The sequence below is a fragment of the Capricornis sumatraensis genome, chromosome 20 (genome assembly GCF_032405125.1).
Source record: "Capricornis sumatraensis isolate serow.1 chromosome 20, serow.2, whole genome shotgun sequence".
Lineage (NCBI taxonomy): Eukaryota > Metazoa > Chordata > Mammalia > Artiodactyla > Bovidae > Capricornis > Capricornis sumatraensis.
This window is the reverse complement of record NC_091088.1, coordinates 63065778-63087402: the sequence shown is the minus strand read 5'-3', so window position 1 is coordinate 63087402 and position 21625 is coordinate 63065778. Positions and strand designations below refer to the sequence as shown.

The 21625-nt window shown below is 50.4% G+C and overlaps 1 protein-coding gene across 1 annotated transcript; it reads right to left on the bottom strand.

Moving 5' to 3' along the window:
- Nucleotides 1-2892: 2892 nt before the first annotated feature.
- On the bottom strand, nucleotides 2893-5720 carry LOC138096036 (cytoplasmic tRNA 2-thiolation protein 1). Its single transcript, XM_068992103.1, has 2 exons — nucleotides 5213-5720; nucleotides 2893-3428 (listed from the first exon to the last, which is right to left on the bottom strand). Exons 1-2 carry the CDS (start codon nucleotides 5718-5720, stop codon nucleotides 2893-2895), a joined length of 1044 nt encoding a protein of 347 aa, XP_068848204.1.
- Nucleotides 5721-21625: the final 15905 nt, after the last annotated feature.

Below are 21625 nucleotides of genomic sequence, written 5' to 3'. Positions count from 1 at the left end.
TCATTTTCTATGCCTGGTGGTCTGCCACGTCCTGATTCAGCCTAAATAAAGGAATGAAGTCTCAGAAATCTGGTTTGACTGATAGGTCACAAAAGTAAATTCTAAGTTTTCCTTCATTCTACATGAACGGTAAATATTCAGAGTGGGGAAAGGATCTTGGGGCCTCAATGGACCACTGCACAGAGAATTATGAAGAGTAGAGAAAGCCAGGCAAGGTCAGGAAAAAGTAGTAGTCGGGTAAGGAGAGGAAGATTCGATAGATGCTATAAAGAGGGAAGGTTTTCTGGGACTGGAGGAATTGATAAGAGGTTAGAACTCATTCTCAAGGCGTGATTGCAGGACTCATTAGAAACCTGAGAATCGACTGAGAGCCATCTACAGATCCAGCGGCTTTCTGAACTCAAATTGACCCCAGAAACCTGGAAACACCACATCTAATTCTGGGCTGGAGCCAGCACCTCACTTCCCAGTTTCAGCCTCTCATTATTATCATGCTTTTTGAGCTCTGGTTCTCTCTGTCCCTCCTCGGTGCTGACCCTAATACCTGACATTTGCATCCTTGCGACCCCGGAGTCAAGGCACAAGGAGATCCTGAACCCCATGCTAGGGTCTGGTGAGGGGGTAGGACACCCAGCTGGCAAGGGAGTGTCTCTTGTCACAACCATTCCTCACGATGGGCTGATCCCAATGCTCTTCCCTTCTGCCCAGTATTCTGGCCCCTCCAGTCCTGCCTGCCTCGTTGGCCCCACACTTCATTTCTGTCTCCAGCCCTGTGTTGCTACTGAAAGTTCAGCTCAGCTTAGCTTATGCTTTCTCTGCCTTCTGGCCCCTCCTGCTGAACAAGCTGCTCTTTTTTCTGGGCTCTTAGCTGCCTTGATAGCTGTTTGATGTGTTCAAATAGCATGTGTGTGTGTGTGTGTGTGTTCCTAGTTGGTCTTAGTGGAAGTGTTACTGACATGAGATATTCCATTAAGGCTGGAAACCTTGTTTGCTTTATTTGGTACTGTTTTAAAGATTTATTTGGCTGCACCAAGTCTTAGGGCACACAGGATCTTTCCTTGTGGTATGTGGGATCTAGTTCTCTGACCAGAGATCGAACCCAGGCCCTCTGCATTGAGAGTGCTGAGTATTATCCACTGGACCACCACGGAAGCCCCTTGTTTGCTTTATGTTAGTCTTTGCTCAAAAGTCACCTTCTCAAAGAGGCCTTGGCCTCTCAAAACCAAAATAGGACTCTTCACTCCCTTTCCCCTTATGTTGTTTTGTTTCCTATTCATAGCACCAATCATTATGACTTCATGTTACATGTTTACCTATTACCTCTCTCCCACAAGATTGTAAACTCCGCGACCAAATGGTTTTAATTTTTTAAAAATTTTCTCTCCCACCAATGTCTAGAAATGCCCTTGCAGACATCAAGGGCTCCATAAATGTGGAAAAAATGATGTTCTGTTATCCAGTGGAAACACACATCTGGTTTATGTCCCCAGAGTTCAGTTCAATTAGGGAGAACAAGACCCCAAAGGGCTGAATGGCCACACGGTAAGGACAGGACCCAGCAGCTGGGGTTTGGGAGAGTCCCGATGTCCTGGGCTGGGCAGGGTGGGAGAAGAGATTCAGGGACACTTCCAGGAGGCTCCTGGAGGATGTGAGCAGGAAGATGGGAAAGGAGGGCATTTCTAACAAAGAAGCAGCCCAGCAAAGCTTGGAGGTGGGACTGAGGACCCCAAGCCTCCTCAGGCGTCAGGCAGGCAGTTTCCGAGCCTCACACCTGTCTAATCCAGAAACCCCAAAATCGAGCCCCCCCTGGTGGCCAAACCTTCGTGTGACCAGCCAAGTCGGACAGCATTTATTGAGTGCTTTATCAAATATTCACAACAGTGCTTTGGTGGGAGGCCTTGATTCCATTTTCAGCGAGAGGTTAAGTCACTGACCCAAGCTCACCCAGCTCTGCCTCTAGAATCTGAAGTCTGGAGAGCCGCCCCAGTTGCTCTTCATCCATTAGAGATTCAGGTGGTAGTGGGGATGAGGATCCACCGTCTTGAAGAGCCCCAGGTGGACCTGGGTGTGAGCCCCCAGGTGGGGCTCCAGAGAGGTGACCTCAGGCCAGTGATGGGCCTCGGGCTACAGCCAATGAGATCGTGTTGCGGATGAAATGAGATGGCTCAGCGCCTGCAGTACACACAGCGCTCACACAGAAACACCACGAGTGCTGTAACTGACATGTCCATACAGCTGCCTGGTTGTGCTTAGCCTGCTGCTGCTACTGCTGCTAAGTCGCTTCAGTCATGTCCGACTCTGTGTGACCCCATAGACAGCAGCCCACCAGGGTCCCCCATCCCTGGGATTCTCCAGGCAAGAATACTGGAGTGGGTTGCCATTTCCTTCTCCAATGCACGAAAGTGAAAAGTAAAAGTGAAGTCGCTCAGTCGTGTCCGACTCTTAGCGACCCCATGGACTGCAGCCCACCAGGCTCCTCCATCCATGGGATTTTCCAGGCAAGAGTACTGGAGTGGGGTGCCATTGCCTTCTCCGGTGCTTATCCTACTACAGGCAAACACGAACATCAGGCGGGCAGTAGGCGATCGAGAAGCGTTAGGGCTATCTGAGCACGTCCAGAACCCCACAGAGGTACAGGCAAGCAGCCCCCTAATTCCCACTCGCTCAGGAATGGAAGGTCGGCTAGTGCTCCCCTCCCTGAGACGCAGGAGTCCCCGGGCCCCAACCCCAGGAGCCCAGAGCCCCAGCGTCTGCAGGATCGCAGGTAACAGGTTCTGTCTCTCTCCCAGCTGCACACGAAGTCCGGGCTCGGGTAACGCGGGTTCATTCCGTGTCATTTATAGGCGGTCCCGCGCCCCCACGGCGCCGGATCCCCGCGGGGAACTGCAGTCTCTAGAAGTCGGGGACAGGCTCGGAAGTCGGCGGTCGGGACGGCTGTGGCTCCCGCGGCGGCCCCTCCTCGTCCAGCCCCCGGCGGCCCTTGCCGATGGCCAGGCGGGGCCGGCCGCGGTTCAGGCCGTCCAGGAGCGCGCAGGCCTGGCAGAGCGCGCGGCTGGCCAGCGCCCCGCAGCGGGAGCAGGCGCCGGGCGGCGGGGGCCGCGCGGCCGGGGCCAGCGCCAGGCGCTCGGCCGAGTGCACCAGGTCCAGCACCGCCGACGGCCGCGCCGCCTCCAGCATCTTGAGCAGGTCGCGCGCGTGGCCGCGGAAGGCCTCGGGCGCGTACACGCACTCCTCGGAGAAGTAGTCGAGGCGGCGGAAGTGCGCGTACAGCACCACCTCCTTCTGCGACGCCAGCTGCAGCGGGCGGCAGCGCGGCAGGGCGCCCCCCTCGCCCGGGGAGCCCAGGCCCCCGCCCCGCGCCAGCCGGCCCGCGTCGCCCCGCAGGAAGTTCATGAGCACCGTCTCCGCCATGTCGTCCGCGTTGTGTCCTGGGAGAGGGGAGACAGGAGCCGTGAGGAGGGGGCCGGGGCCGGGGGGCTGCGGGAGGAGACCCCGGGGCACCGCGGGACGGCCTCGGGGAGGCTGCGGGGGGACCCGGCGAGAAATGAGAGGGCGACGCACCCAGGCTCCCGTGGAGCAACCCGGAGTGCCTCACTTACCCCCCACTTATCGCAGACCAGGCCCCGTGCTAGGCGCCCTTTCATGTATCGAGAAAAAGTGCTTTACACAACAAATCTCATTTCAATCTCAGTGAAAAGTGTACTTCAGACTGCGTAGACGTCCAAATGGCCTTTGAAGGAGACTCTCAAGTGGGCTGTTGACACAAGTGCCTCTGGGAATGCAGATCATGGTGTTTAGAACACCGGGGGTAAGTAAGTGCGCATTTACACAACAGTCACTGTAAAATTGAAGCTCAATTTATTCTGCAACTTGTCATCGTGTGTGTGTGTGTGTGTGTGTGTGTGTGTGTGTGTGTGTGTGAAAGTCGTGTCCGACTCTTTGTGACCCCATGGAGCCTGCCAGGCACTTCTGTCTATGGAATTCTCATACTTGAGTCTATAGTAAAATTGGGTCTTAGGGCTTCTCAACCCGGCCATACTTTCCCTCCTGAGGGCCTTTGCCGTTTCCTCTGCTCAGAATCTCTCCCAATCCCCTTTTGGTCCTTCATCTAAGGACCCACTCAGCCTTCAGGTCTCTGATTACTCAGGAAACTCTTCCTTTCTCCCTTCACTAGGTCTTCCTGCATCACTTTCCTTAGCTGCACTTCAGTTCAGTTCAGTCGCTCAGTCGTGTCTTACTTATCAGGTTGTAATTATGTATGTGAGAAACGGACAGGATCGGACACTGGCTTGTGCATCATCATAGCAGCAAATGTTTATAGGTTTACTGTTTCTCAGTCTTTTGTCTGAGTGTTTCATACATAATTCATCTAAGTCCCAGTAAGTCTAGGATCTGGATAATATTAATAGCCCTGTTACATAGGAGAGGAAACCAAGGTTAGGTAGTTTGTTCTCCGGTACATAGCTTGCATATGGTACAAAATAAATGGTCAATAATTATTTGTTGAAGTAATGACTGGGGCAGAAAAAAAGTTAGCAGAGGGAGAATAAAAAACAAAAGGAGTTAAAAGACAGTTGCGTTTCAGACTATAGATGGCTTCTGATGGGAAATACCCCTCCATGCCCCTCCTTTTATGAAAAGGGACACAGAGAATGTCATTTTTTTAAAAACAGTGCAGAAAACCATAGCCCTAGCCCCAGAGAGTACTCTTCCATCCCTCTATTTGCCAGCATGTGTGTACCACATAGGGCTTCTCCAGTGGCTCAGTGGTAAAGCATCCGCCTGCAATGCAGAAGCCGCAGGAGACGCAGCTTCTATCCCTGGGTTGGGAAGATCCCCTGGAGGAGGGCATGGCAACCCACTCCAGTATTGTTGCCTGGAGAATCCCATGCACAGAGGAGCCTGGCTGTTGTCGGCTACAGTCCATAGGGTTGCAAAGAGTCAGAGACGACTTTAGAGACGACTGAAGCGACCTGGCATGCATGAATGTGTACCAGATAATGGCAGTGACTCAAAAGCTTGTAAAGATGTGCACACAATATGCCCATGAAACTTCAGTGAGAGTGCATATCTCCTTGCTATTTAGATTCTCCAATTAAGACACACGAGGCCTCCATTACCACTTGGACACGCACTCCAGCGCCCTTACGGTGCCCTATCCCGCCCATGCGCCCCTCCCACCACACCCTCTCTGGGCCGCGCCTGCGCTCACCGGTCACGACGTGCGTGGCTCCCACGAGGCGCGCCCCTTCCTCCAGCGCGCGGCGCCGCAGCACCCCGCAGAAGGTGCAGCAGGCGCGGCTGCGGCCGGAGCCAGCCGTGCTGCGGGCCACCGCGTCCATCGTCCAGCCCCCGAAGAGGTCCGCGTAGGCCACGACGGTGAGCGGGAGGTCCCAGCGCGCCGCCTGCCGCCGCACAGCCGCCAGCGCCGCGTCCCGGTAGCCGCCTATGCCCTCGTCCACCGCCACGAGGTGCAGCGAGATGCCCAGGCGCGGGGCCAGCTCGCGCAGCACGTGCGCCAGCACCGTGGAGTCCTTGCCGCCCGAGGCGCCCACGGCCACCACGGCGCCAGGAGGCAGCAGGCGCCCTGCGACCACTGTGTGCAGCACCTCGGCCTCGAAGGCGGCGCAGAAGCAGGCGCCGCACAGCGCCTGGCCCGAGCGCGGACGGCGGAGGGCGGCGCGCGCCGTGTGGCAAGAGACGCACTGCGGGGCGGGCATCGTGGGGTCCTGGAGAGGCGGGAGGGGTCGGCTTCTCCTGGATGGGTGGAGAGGGGAGGCGGGTTACACGTGGATTCCGGATTGCGGGGGTCGTTGCTTGCCTCCCGGGAGGCTGCCTAGATAGTGCCCAGAGTAAACCCATTGTCTGTAACCCTTTCCCGCAGCACTGTGCAGGCCTGGCACCTTCAAGTCTCATCTTAGCCTTTCAGTCACATTCATTCATTCCTACATTCCGCAAATATCCACTCAGTACCTTCAAGGTGCCCAGCGTTCTCTAGGAATTGGGGACACAGCAATGAGCAAAACAGGAAAGGTTGCAGGCACTAAACTGTAGTGGAAGAGCCGACTCAAGATACTTTCCAGATATGAAAAGTAATAATATGAGGGAATTACCCTCTGAGCTGAAGCCAGAAGGAGGAGTCAGGCATTAGATCAGTGGGAAGGATATTCCTGATAAGAGTTAATAGCAAATGCCCAGGACATAAAAGGGCAGGTCCTGTCTGTGTTCAAGTGCGTGTGGTTGAAGGCGCGAAAGGGTCCGGGGGCTTGGACTTTATTCTGAGAGAAATAGGGACGGTTGGACGGTTTTAAGCTCTATAGTGACAGAATCTAATTTTTATTTTAACAGGATCCCTTGGCCTGCGTGTGAATAGAGGGTGGAGCGTGGAAAGGGCCGACATGGGCAAACCAGTGAGGAGGTTCCTGCAGTGATCCAGGTAAGCAACAGCGGTAGCTCAGAGCAGAGTGGAGACAGAGGAACTGGAGAGAAGTGGCCAGATTCTGGATCTGTTGCGGAGACAGAGCAGATGGAACTTTTACAAGCCTTGGGGGAGGGCAGTGGATGAAAGAAACAGGACTCAGGACAACCTCAAGTTTTGTTTTGACTTGAGCACTTGGAAGGTAGTGAGACCATTTAGTAGAGAGGAGGTGGGGGTTGGGGAAGAATGGGGAAATACTGTGAGAGGGGGGTTTGGGCATGGTAGATTTGAGGTTCTTTGCTCTGGAAGTCTTTTCAGAACCCTGAGCTGGGTGTGCCGCCTGCTCTAGGCTTCCACGACCACCTAATCCCTCCCTTTACCTCCGCGCCGACCACTCTCAGGTTGTAATCGGGACAGAAGAGGGTGCGCTCGCACCGCACCCATCTTGGGGTGGGGGTGGGAGGGAACAAGGAGTCAGACCCGGCCGGCAGAGTTCAAATCAGGAACGCCAGCTGGTTAAGGCACTCCTGCCTGGAGGGCCGCCGTGAGACAGGCTTTGGGGGTTTATGGAGGGGAGTGCTGTCTCCCCAGGAATGCCTACCGAATGCGTGGGAGAGATATAAAGACCATCAACTCCTCCACTGCAGCGCTACAAAGGGCCGAGATCGGCCCGCGGTGGGAGGAGACACTCACCTGAATAGAACCCACGCGGGAAGGTCCAGGCTCCGAGAAAGCGCGGAAGCAGGTAATAGAACTACGACTTCCAGAAGGCTTTGTGGTCTGCCCGCCTACAACTCCCAGGTACCCATGCGGCGATTGAGTCGGTGGCGCTTACTGCCTTCGGGCGAGCTGGGCCTACAACTCCCGGCGGTCCTCGCGGCGACGTCTCTAGCTCCGCCCACAGCTCCCAGAGTGCTCCATGCTTCCGGTCCAGCGCGAGCCCCTTGAGCTCCTGCGTAGGAGTTGGTACGGCCTGTGGTTCTTGCGCTTTTCTGCGCAGCGCGCCTTGTGTGGCTTATTCCAAAGATGGATGCTTTTCAAGTTTTGTGCTATTGTGGGAGCGTGGTGGAATTTGTGGTGGGGGTGGAGAGGCGTCGGAGTTGGGTATGATGGGGATGGGGTGCGAAAGGGAGAGGTAGCGAGGGCGCTGGACCGATTCTAAGGTTTGGGCTTACAGTTTGGGTTCTTGTTCGCGCGCGCCCGGCCCAGGTGGACTGGCGGTGTTATGTTTATGCGGAGCAGAAATACAGCAGTTTGCCGTTCTTACACGCGTGCACCCGGTTCAGGTCAAGAACGCGGTGAGCAGTTACGGGCACGCTTGGTGAGGGCCCATTGCTCACGCCTCCTGCCTGTTGGAGTTGAAGGCCGAGCTCCGGATGGAGGACAGGTGAGACGCGTGAGACAGAGGGTCCCCGAATCAAAAGCCGGAGCACCTTCCCAAAAATCAGCCGGAGCCCTGCACCCAAGGTCCAGGCCCTCAGCCTCTTTCCAGCCCCCAGACTGCTCCCCTTCCTGCCTGTTATAGTATGACATTCTCTTATTTCTACCCCTGTGAGACCCTTGAGAGGGTAGGGATGGGGGACGTTTGAGTGTCTGAACCTATTGGCTGAAGCGTGGTCATCGGGTTCATTCATTTGTCAATCATTTCCTAGGGCTTCCTGTGTGCCAGGTACTGTCCTCTGGGCGTGCCAGGCCTGGCTGGAGAGAGAAGGATGGCAGAGCTTGATGTGGAGGGGCAGATGACCGGGGCAGCAGGAGTCCAGAGGTGACAGGTGCTGCTGCCCAGGGTATGGAGTGGGGATAAGGGAGCGGGATTGCACTTAGTAAGGAATCAGCAGTGTGCCAGACACCCATCCCCGGCACGGTCCTCGCACCATCTCAAGTTCCTGGTCAGGAAAATGGGGATGATGATAATGGTACGTGTGTCACAGTGTGTGTAAAAATAAATGAGTTAGTAGGGAACTGTTTACTGGAAAAAAATTTTTTTTCTTTTCACTTAATTCTCATAACTGGGCATGGCTCCCATTTCTGGAACATGTCTACATTTTCTTTTAAAGGAAGGCTTGAATTGGGCATTTCAAAACCTCAGACAACCTACAGAAAGTCTAAGGCAGTTCTCAGTTGAGGGTGAGTTTATCCCCAAGAGAACATTTGGTGATGTCTGGAGACATTTTTAATTGTTGCAACTATGATGCGAGGGGCAGAGTGTGGCCGGTATCCGGCAGGCAGAGGCCAGGGTTGCCAGTAAACATAGGCTGCACAGGATGGCCTCCACAAGGCAGAATCATCTGGCCCCACATAACAGTAGTGCTGAGGCAGAGGGGCCCTGACTTAAGAGGTATTCTGCTGTGCTTTGGTTTTCAACCGCCAAATCAGTATGCACATTCAGGTGTTCCTGTGTTTATTTTAGTCCCTGGCTTTGAAAGTTTCTTTGTTTAAGTATTTTAGTGGCTCTCCACACCACTCACATACTTTTGAGTGAGAAGTTAGTTAAAAAAAAAAAGTTTCTTAAACTGGATGCCAATGAAAAAAAAGAAAGTGGATGTGAAAGCTGCTCTGCCAGGGTGACTCCATGTGCCCCTTGCTTAGTTTCTGTGACCTTGAGTGAGTGACTTGACCTTCCTGGGCTTCCTGTATTCAGTGGGGATGATAAAATAGCAGCTGTGGGAGGAACTAGATGATTTCATATTTTCAAAGCACCCCAAACCGTGCCAGGTGCTTCGTTAAGTGCTGTGAAAAGAGCGGAGGGCAGCGTTCTGTTCTTTATGTGTCTTCCTGGGGCCGCAGCTCAGTACTCATTAACTTTGTTTCTGAAGGGAAAGACTGAGTTGGTGTCAGGGCTTCTGGAGGGTGGCTGCGGCTTCTCATCGTTGCAGGGTAAAGACTGAGTCCCTCAGCCTGGTGTTAGTGACCTGGCCCCTGACTTCTCAGCCTCACCTCTCACCCTGCATCTCTGGCAGGCCCCCATATTTTCCGGAGGAAGAACTTTTTCTGCCAGATGTTTGCACACGCTGTCTCTTCTTCTGAAGACTCTGTCACACACCCCTCCTCCCCCGACACCCTGATTCCTCTTTCTCATCCAGATGGCCACGTGGGTGTACTTCCCCCAGGAAGCCTACAGGACCCCTCCTCCTCTGCCCTGGTTTAACAAGCCACCTCTGGGCTCCCATGGCCCTTGGTCCCTTGCTTTGTCAGAGGCCCTGTCACCTTGGGTTGTGGCTGGCTCCATTTCAGTGTCTCTTTGGGTTGGGTGCTTTCCAAGAGAAGGGTTTGGTTGGGTTTGCGTCTGGGTCCATAGCATCCCCATGCAGAAGGCCTGGGACAGAACAGGCAAGGTATTCATGGCCCGTCCTGAGCTGCTCCTGGCCTACCTCTCCTTCCTTGCCGCCTCCTTTTATCTGCACCCCAAGGAACACTGAGCTCAGGCAGGAAATTGCTGCCGTGGAATGTGGTGGTTAAGAACGGAGGCAGCCTGGTTCAGATCCTGGGGTCTGGTTGTGTGAATGTGGCTAAGTTACATTTCCTCACCTGTAGGGGATGAAATAGTCCAGCCTTCAGAGGAGTAGAGCAGTGGTTCTCAACTTGGGATGATTTTGACCCACAGCTGGGGTTGGGGTACTGGCATCCAGTAGGCAGAGACCAGCAATGTTACTAAATCTCTAACACACAGGTCAGCCTCCATGACAAAGAACTAGCTTGCCAGAATGTCAGTAGTGCTGAGATTGAGAAGAGATACATGCTGAGTGCTTAGAACAGCTCTGGGGCCACAGAAAGCACTCTAGATAATTAGCTGCCTTTACTGTGGTGGCACTAGTGGTAAAGAACCCGCCTGCCAATGCAGGAGACACGAGATTCGGGTTTGATCCCTGGGCCAGGAAGACCCCCTGGAGGAGGGCGTAGCAGCCCACTCCAGTATTCTAGCCTGGAGAATCCCATGGACAGAGGGGGCTACAGTCCATAGGGTTGCACAGAGTCAGACAGGACTGAAGCGACTTAGGACGAAGACAGGATGAAGCTCCCTGTTGCCTCCACCTCTCTGCACAGAATACCCTTCCCCCTGCTTTGAATGGGGCTTTGATGCCTACTTAATCCTTCAAAATCTACCCAGATGTTACCTCTTTGGGGAAGCCTTCCCTGACCTCTACCACCATTGTCCCCCCAAGACACACCTTCAGTCAGGCAGTGTCTCTTTGGAGTAACACATACAAACCTGGACTCAAACCCATGTGCTTTTTTCACACCTGAATAACTTTGAGCCCCAGTATCCCTTTCTATGAAACCAAAGGATGGCTTTGAGGATGAAATAGACCAGCACCAGGCAAGTGTTTGATTAATGTCAGGACTCCCATTGTGGAATGTAGAGTCAATAAAACCTAAAGGCTTAGTGGTGGTTTAGATTGAGGGAAATTGTTAAGAAATATGCTTTTAAGTATGTTTTACTGCAGAAAAAATAGGAACAAACAAAATTATCCATAGCACAGGGAAAGTTAAGAAGAAAGATGTTATGCTATGTTCACAAGACCCACTTCTCATGAATAAAGACTCAGAAAGTGAAAGCAAAGGGAAGGGGAAAGATATACTAGGGATTTAACTCAAGAAACCTTTTAGCCACATGAGCCACCAAACAAAACATTTTGAGTCAAAAAGCACTGTTAGTAATGAATGTCATCACAGATGAAAAAGGAATAACCAGGATGACGAAACAATTCTAAACTCAGATGCACCTAACAACATAATCCCCAAAGAAAGTTAACAGGAGGACAAGAAGAAATGGACACATTCCAGAAAAACCGTGAGTGACATTTTACTGCGTCTCATTAATTAATAGCATTAAAGCTATGGAAAAGTTGAACATGACCACTCACAAGCTTGCACTCAGCGACTGAAATGAAATCCAGTGATGTGAGAATATAGGTTTTTGCCAGGCACATGTAGATTATGTACAGATGTCCAACGTGTGGTTGTTCAAAATGGTACCCACCAGCCATGTGGCAAATGAGCACTTGAACTGTGGATAGTCTGAATTGAGCTGTGCTGTAAAGGTAAAAATATATCAGATTAGAATACTTTATGTGAAAAAAGCATGGAATATCTCACAAAAATTTTTGTATCTTGATTACATGTTGAAATAGTCATCTTTTTTAAATGTAATATTAAAAATTAATTGTACCCATTTATTATTTTATAGATGTGGCTAATAGGAAATTTTAAATTCCATCTGTGACTTCTATTATGTTGGATAGCAGAAACCTGCAAGTGAGTCTCAGCAAATAGCAAAGTCACTCTACTCCCCAGGACAAGGGACCTTGACCAAGAAGCTTAATATGTGTACTTCTGATCTAATAAATGAATTTTTCCCAGTAGCCTCTATTTTATGATGTAGGAGGGCTTCCCTTATGACTCAGCTGGTAAAGAAGCCACTTGCAACTCGGGAGACCTGGGTTTGATTCCTGGGTTGCGAAGATCCCCAGAACAAGGGAACAGTTACCCACTCCAGTATTCTGGCCTGGAAAATTCCATGGACTATATAGTCTATAGGGTTGCAAAGAGTCAGACAGCTGAGCAACTTTCACTTTGTGATTTAGGAAATAGCTAAAACAGCTTTTCATAAATCTTGAAACTAGCTAAGACATAAGTCTGAGTTGTGTGTGTGTGTTCAGTCGCTCAGTCATGTCCAACTCTTTGTGACCTCATGAACCACAGCACGCCAGGCCTCCCTGTCCATCACCAACTCCTGGAGTCCACCCAAACCCATGCCTGTTGAGTCGGTGATGCCATCCAACCATCTCATCCTCTGTCCTCCCCTTCTCCTGCCCTCAATTTTTCCCGCATCAGGGTCTTTTCCAGTGAGTCAGCTCTTCGCATCAGGTGGCCAAAGTATTGGAGTTTCAGCTTCAACATCAGTCCTTTCAATGAACACCCAAGACTGATTTCCTTTAGGATGGACTGGTTGGATCTTGTAGTCCAAGGGACTCTCAAGAGTCTTCTCCAACACCACAGTTCTAAAGCATCAATTCTTCGGCGCTCAGCTTTCTTCACAGTCCAACTCTCCCATCCATACAAGACCACTGGAAAAACCATAGCCTTGACTAGATGGACCTTTGTTGACAAAGTAATGTCTCTGCTTTTCAATATGCTGTCTAGGTTGGTCATAACTAAGGAGTAAGCGTCTTTTTTCATGGCTGCAGTCACCATCTGCAGTGATTTTGGAGACCCAAAAAATAAAGTCAGCCACTGTTTCCACAGTTTCCCCATCTATTTGCCATGAAGTGATGGAACTGGATGCCATGATCTTAGTTTTCTGAATGTTGAGCTTTAAGCCAACTTTTTCACTCCTCTTTCACTTTCATCAAGAGGCCCTTTAGGTGCAGGCATATATTACAGTCATCTTAAAACCCTTTTGTTTGGGAGACTCCCAAATAATTGTGAAAAGCTTTGTACCACTACCTCACTCGTTTTAGTCAACACCTGAAAGTTTTCAACACGACGCCTATGTTATTTACTGGTAGAAACAGCACATCTTATAAGGTAACATGAGGGTAGGTTGTTCATGGAATAATTCTTTCATTACATCACTCAGATAAGTTTTAATCATCTTAATGAAGAATGTGCACAAATTCTAACCAGTTACATGGATATTATATTCAGTGTAACTTGAAAATTTTGTCCCTGGAAACATTCCAGTTAATTTTCTTTTAACTAGCTTCACTAAATTGAAATGCTTTTGGTTGTTCTGAAAACGGAACATCCCAACATGAGCCAAGCTTCGCCCTCGCTAAGATGAGTAGAATAGAACACTTCACCGTACAGGGAGTTTTGTGTACATGCCCCACTTGGAAGACCTCTGCCTTGTTAGAACAGCTTCTGTATCCTGAAAGACATTTCTTAACTCCTTGGAAGTCAGGAAGTTTAGGGATGGCCTTAGAACAAAAAGCACAATCTGATTTTGGGCGTGGACTTCTGAGCCTAACAAATAGAGCCAGAAAGATATTCTCCTGGGAATTTCATGGAGAGCCAGTGGGTAGGTCTCCGAACTTCCACTGCAGGGGTTGAAGATTCAACTCCTGGGTGGGGAACTAAGATCCCACATATATATATATAATTTTTTCCTAATTAAAAAAAAATGGTTTTCATCCTTAAGACATTATTTCTAATGTGAAATTTTCTTTGGAAAGGGAAGTTTCTCAATGGTCTGCTTTCCACACATTCCCTCTTGGTTAATGAAAATACAACATTATTATTAGTGCAAGCTGTACCATGTCACTCATGAAACCTGAGTGTTTACTCTCCTAATTTGAAGCATGTAACATGGATGAGCACTGCTGCTAGTTTAAGACATCAGGATTTTTTCGTGAAATCTTACATGACTTTGAGAAACCAAACAAAATCGATCTTTTCATCGGTAATGAAATGGAGGTGCACTTTTTTTTTTTAGATGAAAAAACAAATTTATTTTTTCATAATGCTGGAGGCCAGAAGTCCAAGGTCAAAGTTTGATATCTTCTGCAGAAGTAACAACAACACACCTTTATGCTTCCATACTTACAGTCACGATTATACTGCCAAATTCTTTTGAAAAGTTGTTTATAGTTAAACTTTGGCAGAAAGTGAGAGGAACTGAAAAGCCTCGATGAAAGTGAAAGAGGAGAGTGAAAAAGTTGGCTTAAAGCTCAACATTCAGAAAACGAAGATCATGGCATCTGGTCCCATCACTTCATGGAAAATAGATGGGGAAACAGTGGACAAACAGTGTCAGACTTTATTTTGGGGGGCTCCAAAATCACTGCAGATGGTGACTGCAGCCATGAAATTAAAAGACGCTTACTCCTTGGAAGAAAAGTTATGACCAACCTAGATAGCATATTCAAAAGCAGAGACATTATTTTGCTGACTAAGGTCCGTCTAGTCAAGGCTATGGTTTTTCCTGTGGTCATCTATGGATGTGAGAGTTGGACTGTGAAGAAGGCTGAGCGCTGAAGAATTGATGCTTTAGAACTGTGGTGTTGGAGAAGACTCTTGAGAGTCCCTTGGACTGCAAGGAGATCCAACCAGTCCATTCTGAAGGAGATCAGCCCTGGGATTTCTTTGGAAGGAATGATGCTAAAGCTGAAACTCCAGTACTTTGGCCACCTCATGCGAAGAGTTGACTCATTGGAAAAGACTGATGCTGGGAGGGATTGGGGCAGGAGGAGAAGGGGACGACAGAGGATGAGATGACTGGATGGCATCACTGACTCGATGGATGTGAGTCTGAGTGAACTCTGGGAGATGGTGGTGGACAGGGAGGCCTGGCGTGCTGCAATTCATGGGGTCGCAAAGAGTCGGACATGACTGAGCAACTGAACTGAACTGAAACTTTGGCCTTCACGGGCCCCAAATACAGTACTAGTGTGTGGCACTAAGTCACAAACACTGTGGGTACAATAGAGATTAATTGTAAAACAGAAGTAAGAAAACAATCGCTTGAGATCTATAAAACTCTCAGTCTAAAATACATGCCTCCCATGTATCCTGTAAAATCAAGGGTCATTTTTACCGGATTTTTTGAGAGACAGATCACTCGAATAGCAGCTGCCTTTCCCATCCCAGCACGAGGAGGATGGGAATGAGAGTCTGGGCATCCGCACTCTGTAACCAATGTGATGTGTAATTGACATGTGTAACTAACACACTTACTCTGTTGGTGGCTCCCCGGAAACCACGTTATGCATCCGACTCCTGCATGAAATATCATGCTCCTGAGAGGACGCACCCCACCTGAGACTTCACTCCTCCAAGCTCACCGACTCCCTGCCTTAGAACAGGAAATATCACCACTGAGGCTTTGTTGGCACCTCCTGTTCAGAGCAGCTGGACACCAGCCCCTGTGACATGACTCAGGCCTGGTCCGCACCCACAGCATTCCCATCTAGGATATAGGGATTATGACAAGCCCTGCTATTTTCATCCCAGCAAACGCGTCCATAAATTGCTGCTGGGCCAACTCTACCAGGGTATTTCAAAGACTGGTCTTGGTCCCTGAAGGACCGCACCAAATCCAGCTGAAGTTCCTTCAGTGTTTCTTGCCTGTTGATGGAGAGGGCATGGCAACCCACTCCAGTATCCTTGCCTGGAGAATCCCATGGACAGAGGAGCCTGGTGGGCTACGGTTCATGGAGTCCCAAAGAGTCGGACACGACTGAGTAACTAACACGCTTCTTGACTGTTGAATCTCTTCTGTGTGTGAATGGGATGTATTTCCACCATAACTGTGGGGTCTTAGTTCTCATTTTGCTTAAAAGAGGGGTGTCTAAATCTAGCTGTGCCACTCAAAGCCTGGGTGGTATTCTCTGAAACAGTGCTGCTTTATTTATTTTTGGCTGCACTGGGTCTTCCATTGCTGCAAGCGGGCTTTTCTCTGGTTGCAGTGAGTGGGTGCTGCTCTCTAGTTGTGATGCTGGGGCTTCTCATTGCAGTGGCCTCTCTTGTGGAGCACAGGCTTCAGTAGTTGTGGCTCCAGGGTGGAGCACAGGCTCAGTAGTTTTGGTGCATGGGCTTTAATTCCTCTGCAGCATGTGGCATCTCCCCAGAGCAGAGATCGAACCTGTTCCTCTCCCTGCATTGGCAGGAGGATTCTTGCCCACTGTACCACAAGGCAAGTCCACAATGCTCCTTTAAAAGCTGCCTTTCCAGCTGAAAGGCTGCAAGAAATTCCACCTTATACCTGTCCCACTTTGCTACAGAAATTGGATTCTTGTTTCCTTAATGCTCCAAAGTTGAAGGATTTTCTATCCCTGATCATATTCTGTCTTGCCCCACCTTTGAGATTTGGTCTGGAGCATGCCTCTGACAGAGATCATTTTCTAGTTCATCTAAAAATACACTCGCCCATTTAGTGACCAGGACGATGGATGATGCTGGGGCCCAGAGATGAGTCATGCCCAGGGCCACCCTCCCAGAGCTCCCAGGCTGGTGAGGGGGAGAGAGTGGATTTGGATCAGTCCGGGTCTGCTTACCAGAGCTGTGGCAGCGGAGATGCCAGGGACTAGGAGAGTCCTGACGAGTAGACAGGAGTGAGGGACTTAGAGAAGAGTCCCTGGATGCGGAGAACATGAAAGATGAGCAGGAGTTTACCAGGTGGAGAATAGCATCTCATTCATTGGTTCACTCATTCATTCGCTTCTCGGGGCCTCTTGTATGTGGAAATGCTGGGCACCTAGAACTGAGTCAGTCCTGAAGTCTGCTCTTAGCAAGCCCCACGTCTAATGGGGGCAGCTGACATGGACAGTCACAATCTATGATGATCAGATGATGGGTGAGGGAGATAATGGGCTACGGGAGCCATGAGGGGCTACTTGGTGCCTCTGGTGGCAGAGGGGAGAGGGCTCACCCAGGATGAGCAGGAGTGGAGTAGGTCCCTTCCTTTTAGGATGCTGGAGATGTGAGAGAACCTGACTCTGTCCTGGGAAAATGCTGAGTCCAGTCCAACCCCTTGATTTATTCACATTGCAGGTCCTTGAACAACAAGCTGTAAGTCCCTTTTTACAGACAAGAACATTGAGCCCGAGAGACATTAATCACTTAGCCAAAGGAGCACCAAGCCAGCATCCAGTGTGCCCAAAAGGTAGGAGTGATGAGGCTGGAGGTGGGTGCACGGCAGGTCCTCAGAGCAGGTGGTGTGACCTTGAGTGGCTTCGGCAAGTCTCTCTTGTTCTGCCTCTCTGCAGTGTTCAGAGCCAGGTGGGGAAAGATGGGAGCAGGGGACAGGGATGGAGCCCCCCCCAGGGCTGAAGTAAAGGGCTTACAAGACGGGAGGAATGACCTTTCGCTTTCTTCCCCAGAATGGTACAGCAGAGGGGGGTGCTGCTGTTATTTCTGGGGGTGCAGTTGCTGCTGGTGGGGGCATTCCTCTACCAGAACCACCACTGCTGCAGCCTCACCTTCCTGCATTTTAACCAGTGACATCTGCAAAACCTCTATTTCCAAACAAGATCATGTACTGAAGTTCCAGGTGGGAGTGAATTTGTGGGGGGACATGATTTAACCCAGTATACCTGAGTAATGGGGGTTTCTGGGATAGGTCCCTGCTGGGCATGGCCCCACGCGGCAGTAGTGGTGCCCTACTATGGGCAGGCCTGGCTGCTCTCCCACCTGCACTCCTTCCTACGGTGCCAGCGACTGCACTGTGCCATCTACGTGGTGAACCAGGTGCAGCAGGAATGAGGAGGCACAGGAGCAAGAGGCCAGAGGGCTCTGAGCCTGGGCTTGAAGAGTCAGGGCTGGAGTCGTCAGTGTCTGAGCTGAGAGTGTCTGGGCCAGAGAGTATCCAGGGCGTAGGATTGATGAGTCAAGAAGAACTTGGACTGGTGAAGACCAGAACCAAGGGCTATATGTTTGGTCTAGACTGGCTTAGTCTGCGATCTGCTTGGGTAGCTGACTAAGGGAAGGGCTCATCCCACTGAGTCTGGGTCTGTGAGACCAAGGCTTGTTGGATTGGGCAGCAACCCAAGGGGTAAAGTAAAGCGCTGGGTCTGAAGTCTGTTAGACGCCTGTTTGAATCTTGGTCTTGCCCATTACTACTTGTGTGGTGTGAGGTTGGGACCAGTCTTCATCTCTCCATCCATATATCCATTCATTCAACACTGTTCTTCAGTATTACTATGTATAAATGGGGAATCTGCTCTCTGTGCTACTGTTTTCTCATTCATGAGTCAAAGGTTCATTGAGATAATGAGTGTAAAGCAATGAGGCCAGTGCCTGGCACATTGTAGCTGCTTAATAAGTGACAGTGATGATGACGATGGTGGTGGTGGTGGTGATGGTTTTGATGGTGGTGGTGGTCATGATGATGATGTTGGTAACAGTGATGATGGAGGATAGGTGACTGCTAATGATGTTGAAGATGATGAAGATAGTGATAATGGTGGTGATGCTGATGATGAATATCATGGTAATGATAAGTGATGATGGTTATAGTTAAGATGGTGATGAAGAAGATGATGATAGAGGAGGACAAGGAGGAATGGCATATCCTGAGCATCAGACCTAGTCTTTGTCTGGCAGGAGCAGAAAGAGAAACACAGGCGGTCCCCAGTCTCTCCTGACCTCTGCCTCCCTCAGATGACCCCTTGAAGGTGATGATCCTTGAGAACTTTGAAAATGGCCAGTAAGGGAGAGCTGAGAAACTGAAGATGCTGAGTCTGCCGAGGATGGGGGTGGGGATCTAGGGAATAAGAAGGGGTTCCAGGCAGGAGAATGGCACTTGGACAGGTGAGAGAGGATGGGCCTGGCAAGTGGCAGGGACACCACTACCTGTGGTGAGTATCTCCATCCACCCCAGGTGAACACCACCACCTTCAACCGGGGCAAGCTGTGCAATGTGCGGTTCTGGGAGGCCATGCAGGAGGAGGACTGGGACCATGTCTTTTTCCACAATGTGAATCTCCCAGAGGATGACCACAACCTCTGCATCTGCGACATCTTCCCTGCCCCTGTTCCATGGCCATCGACAAGTTCAACAACAAGTAGGTGGAAGGAGGGGACCTCCTGTGGGGGGAACTCTTGGCCAGGCCCTGCCCATCTGTACAGTCCAGGCCCTGATCCCTGGGGCCGATGATGGAGAGGATGAAGAGGCCTGGGGAAAGGCCTTATAGATGGGGAGAAGCTTCCTCCTGGGTGTGGGTATCAAATGAGAGTGGGATTAGTTATCAGTGGGGGTCAGGATGCATTTAATAAAGTGGTAGGCAGAGAAGTTGTAACAGAGGTCAGAGGAGAACTTAAAACAGGAGGGACCATCTTGGGGGTCACAAGATGGGCCTGTCAGATGATTCCGGGAGGGGATTTCCAGGGTTACACGAGGGGTCATCTCAAGGGGCAGGGCTGCCCCAGGATCAGGCACAGGGACATCCTAGGGGTCAGGGAGAGGTTACCAAGGGAGAGAGTAGGGAGTGGCTGACCCAGAAATAAACCCTGTGCTCCTGGCTAGCAAAGGGTCAGGGCCCATTGCCTGAAATGCCCTGTGCTTCCAACTCTCCCTGCCTCTGTAGGCTGCCCTACCGAGGCTACCATGGAGGGGTGTTTGCCCTGTGCCCCATTCACTCCCTGAGGATCAGTGGCTTCCCCAACACCAGCTGGGGCAGGAATCAGGAGGACAGCGACATCACTACCAGGTAGGGGGCACTGCTGTAGGGAGCCTCGCTCAGGGCAGCAGGCCCCTCCGTGGTGTGGGGGCCACGGGGTGCCCAAGACTGAGTGGGAATGTGAGCTCTGTTGGATTGCGGGAGACACAAGCCACTCTGGCCTGAGGAGCCGGGGGTGGATGGGGACCTTATCAAAGGAGACAGGCATCTGGCCTCACGCCCTCTCCCCTGTAAGGGTGCAACTCAGCGGGACGCTCTTATGGCTTCATCTGCTCTTTGGCCAATACCACATGCTGGAGGAGGGGCAGGACCCCAGCTGCAAGCAGAGCTCCCAGGGGTGAGTCAGGGTGTGGGGCAGGGGTAGCTAGTCCTGGACCTGTTCCCAAGCCCTCAGCTTGCATGGCTGCCCCCTCAGTCCCTCCAGTCCTGGCCTTCTGGCCTAGATCCGCCGGAAGTGGCAGCACAATGCTGCAAACTCGCCAGGATACAGGCTGCTCTCCAAGGAGCTGTGGCCCCTCTACACCAACCTCACCATGGACATCGACCCCTTAATTCCAGAAGCCCCCAGGCTAACGGGTTTCTGGAGCCTGGAAAGAATCCCCTCAACCATCCCACCTAGTTTCTTGTTAAAGGAGGCTTTATTTTACTGGCTTCTCCTCTCTGCCATCTCTAATCCCCATTCTTTCATTGCCATTCATTTGGTCACACAGATCCCCACTCAAATTGACCATGCTGTGGTTCTTTCCATACAAAGTGCTTAATGCTTATTCACCTGTTTATTTCTCACAGGGACTTGTGGGGGTAGCACTACTGTCATCTTCCTTTTGAAAACCAGGGTCAGATTAACATCTTGCTTGATTGATATAGAATCAAGTAAGGAACCCAAGGGCTTCCCAGGTGGCTCAATGGTAAAGAGTCCACCTGTCAGAATATAAACTGATACAGCCATTATGGAAAATAGTATAGAGATTCCTTAAAAAAATACAAAAACTAGGAATGAAACTACCACATGACCCAACAATCCCACTACTGGGCATATATGCCGAGAAAACCATAATTGAAAAAGATACATGTATCCCAGTGTTCATTGCAGCACTATTTACAATAGCTAGGACATGGGAGCGACCTAGATGTGACGAATGGATAAAAAAAGCTGTGATTCATATATACAGTGAAATATTATTCATCCATAAAAGGGAATGTATTTGAGTCCATTCTAATGAGGTGGGTGAACCTAGAGCCTATTATACAGAGTGAAGTAAGAGAAAAACAAACTTTGTACATTAATGCATATATATGGCATCCAGAAAGATGGTACTGATGAACCCATTTGCAGGGCAGCAATGAAGTTGCAGACATAAACAGACTTGTAGACACAATGGAGGAAGGAGTGGGTGGGACAAATGGAGAGAGCAGTGTGGAAACATATACATTACAATGTGTAAAACAGATAGCCAGTGGGAATTTGCTGTATGACTCAGGAAGCTAGACCTGTGCTCTGTGACAACCTAGAGCAGTGGGATGGGGTGAGAGGTGGGAGGGAGATTTAAGAGGGAGTGGGCATATGTATACCTATAGCTGATTCATGTTGATGTATCGCAGAGTACAACACAATATTGCAAATCAGTTCTTCTTCAATTAAAAATAAAAAAGAATCCACCTACCAATTCAGGAGACACAGGAGGTGCAGGTTTGACCTCTGGGTCAGGGAGATCTCCTGGAGGAGGAAATGGCAACCCACTGCAGTATTCTTGCTTGAGAAATCCCATGGACAGAAGAGCGTGATGGGCTACAGTCCATGGGGTTGCAAAGAGGCAGACATGACTAAGCAGGCACCGATGCACAGGAACCTGGCTTCTGGGCCTGTCTACTTAGAAAGTATGCTGTTCTACTTCTTTCTTATAGCAGAAAAAAAAAAAAGAGGGGAGTAGGAAAGAAAAATAAGATACATGGAGACTTCCCTGGCAGTCCAGCAGTTAAGACTCTAAATTCCCAATGCAGAGGATACAGGTTTGATCCCTGATCAGAGAACTAAGAACCTGGGTATGGCAAAAAAAAAAAAAATGAGGGTAGTTGAATAAATTACAGC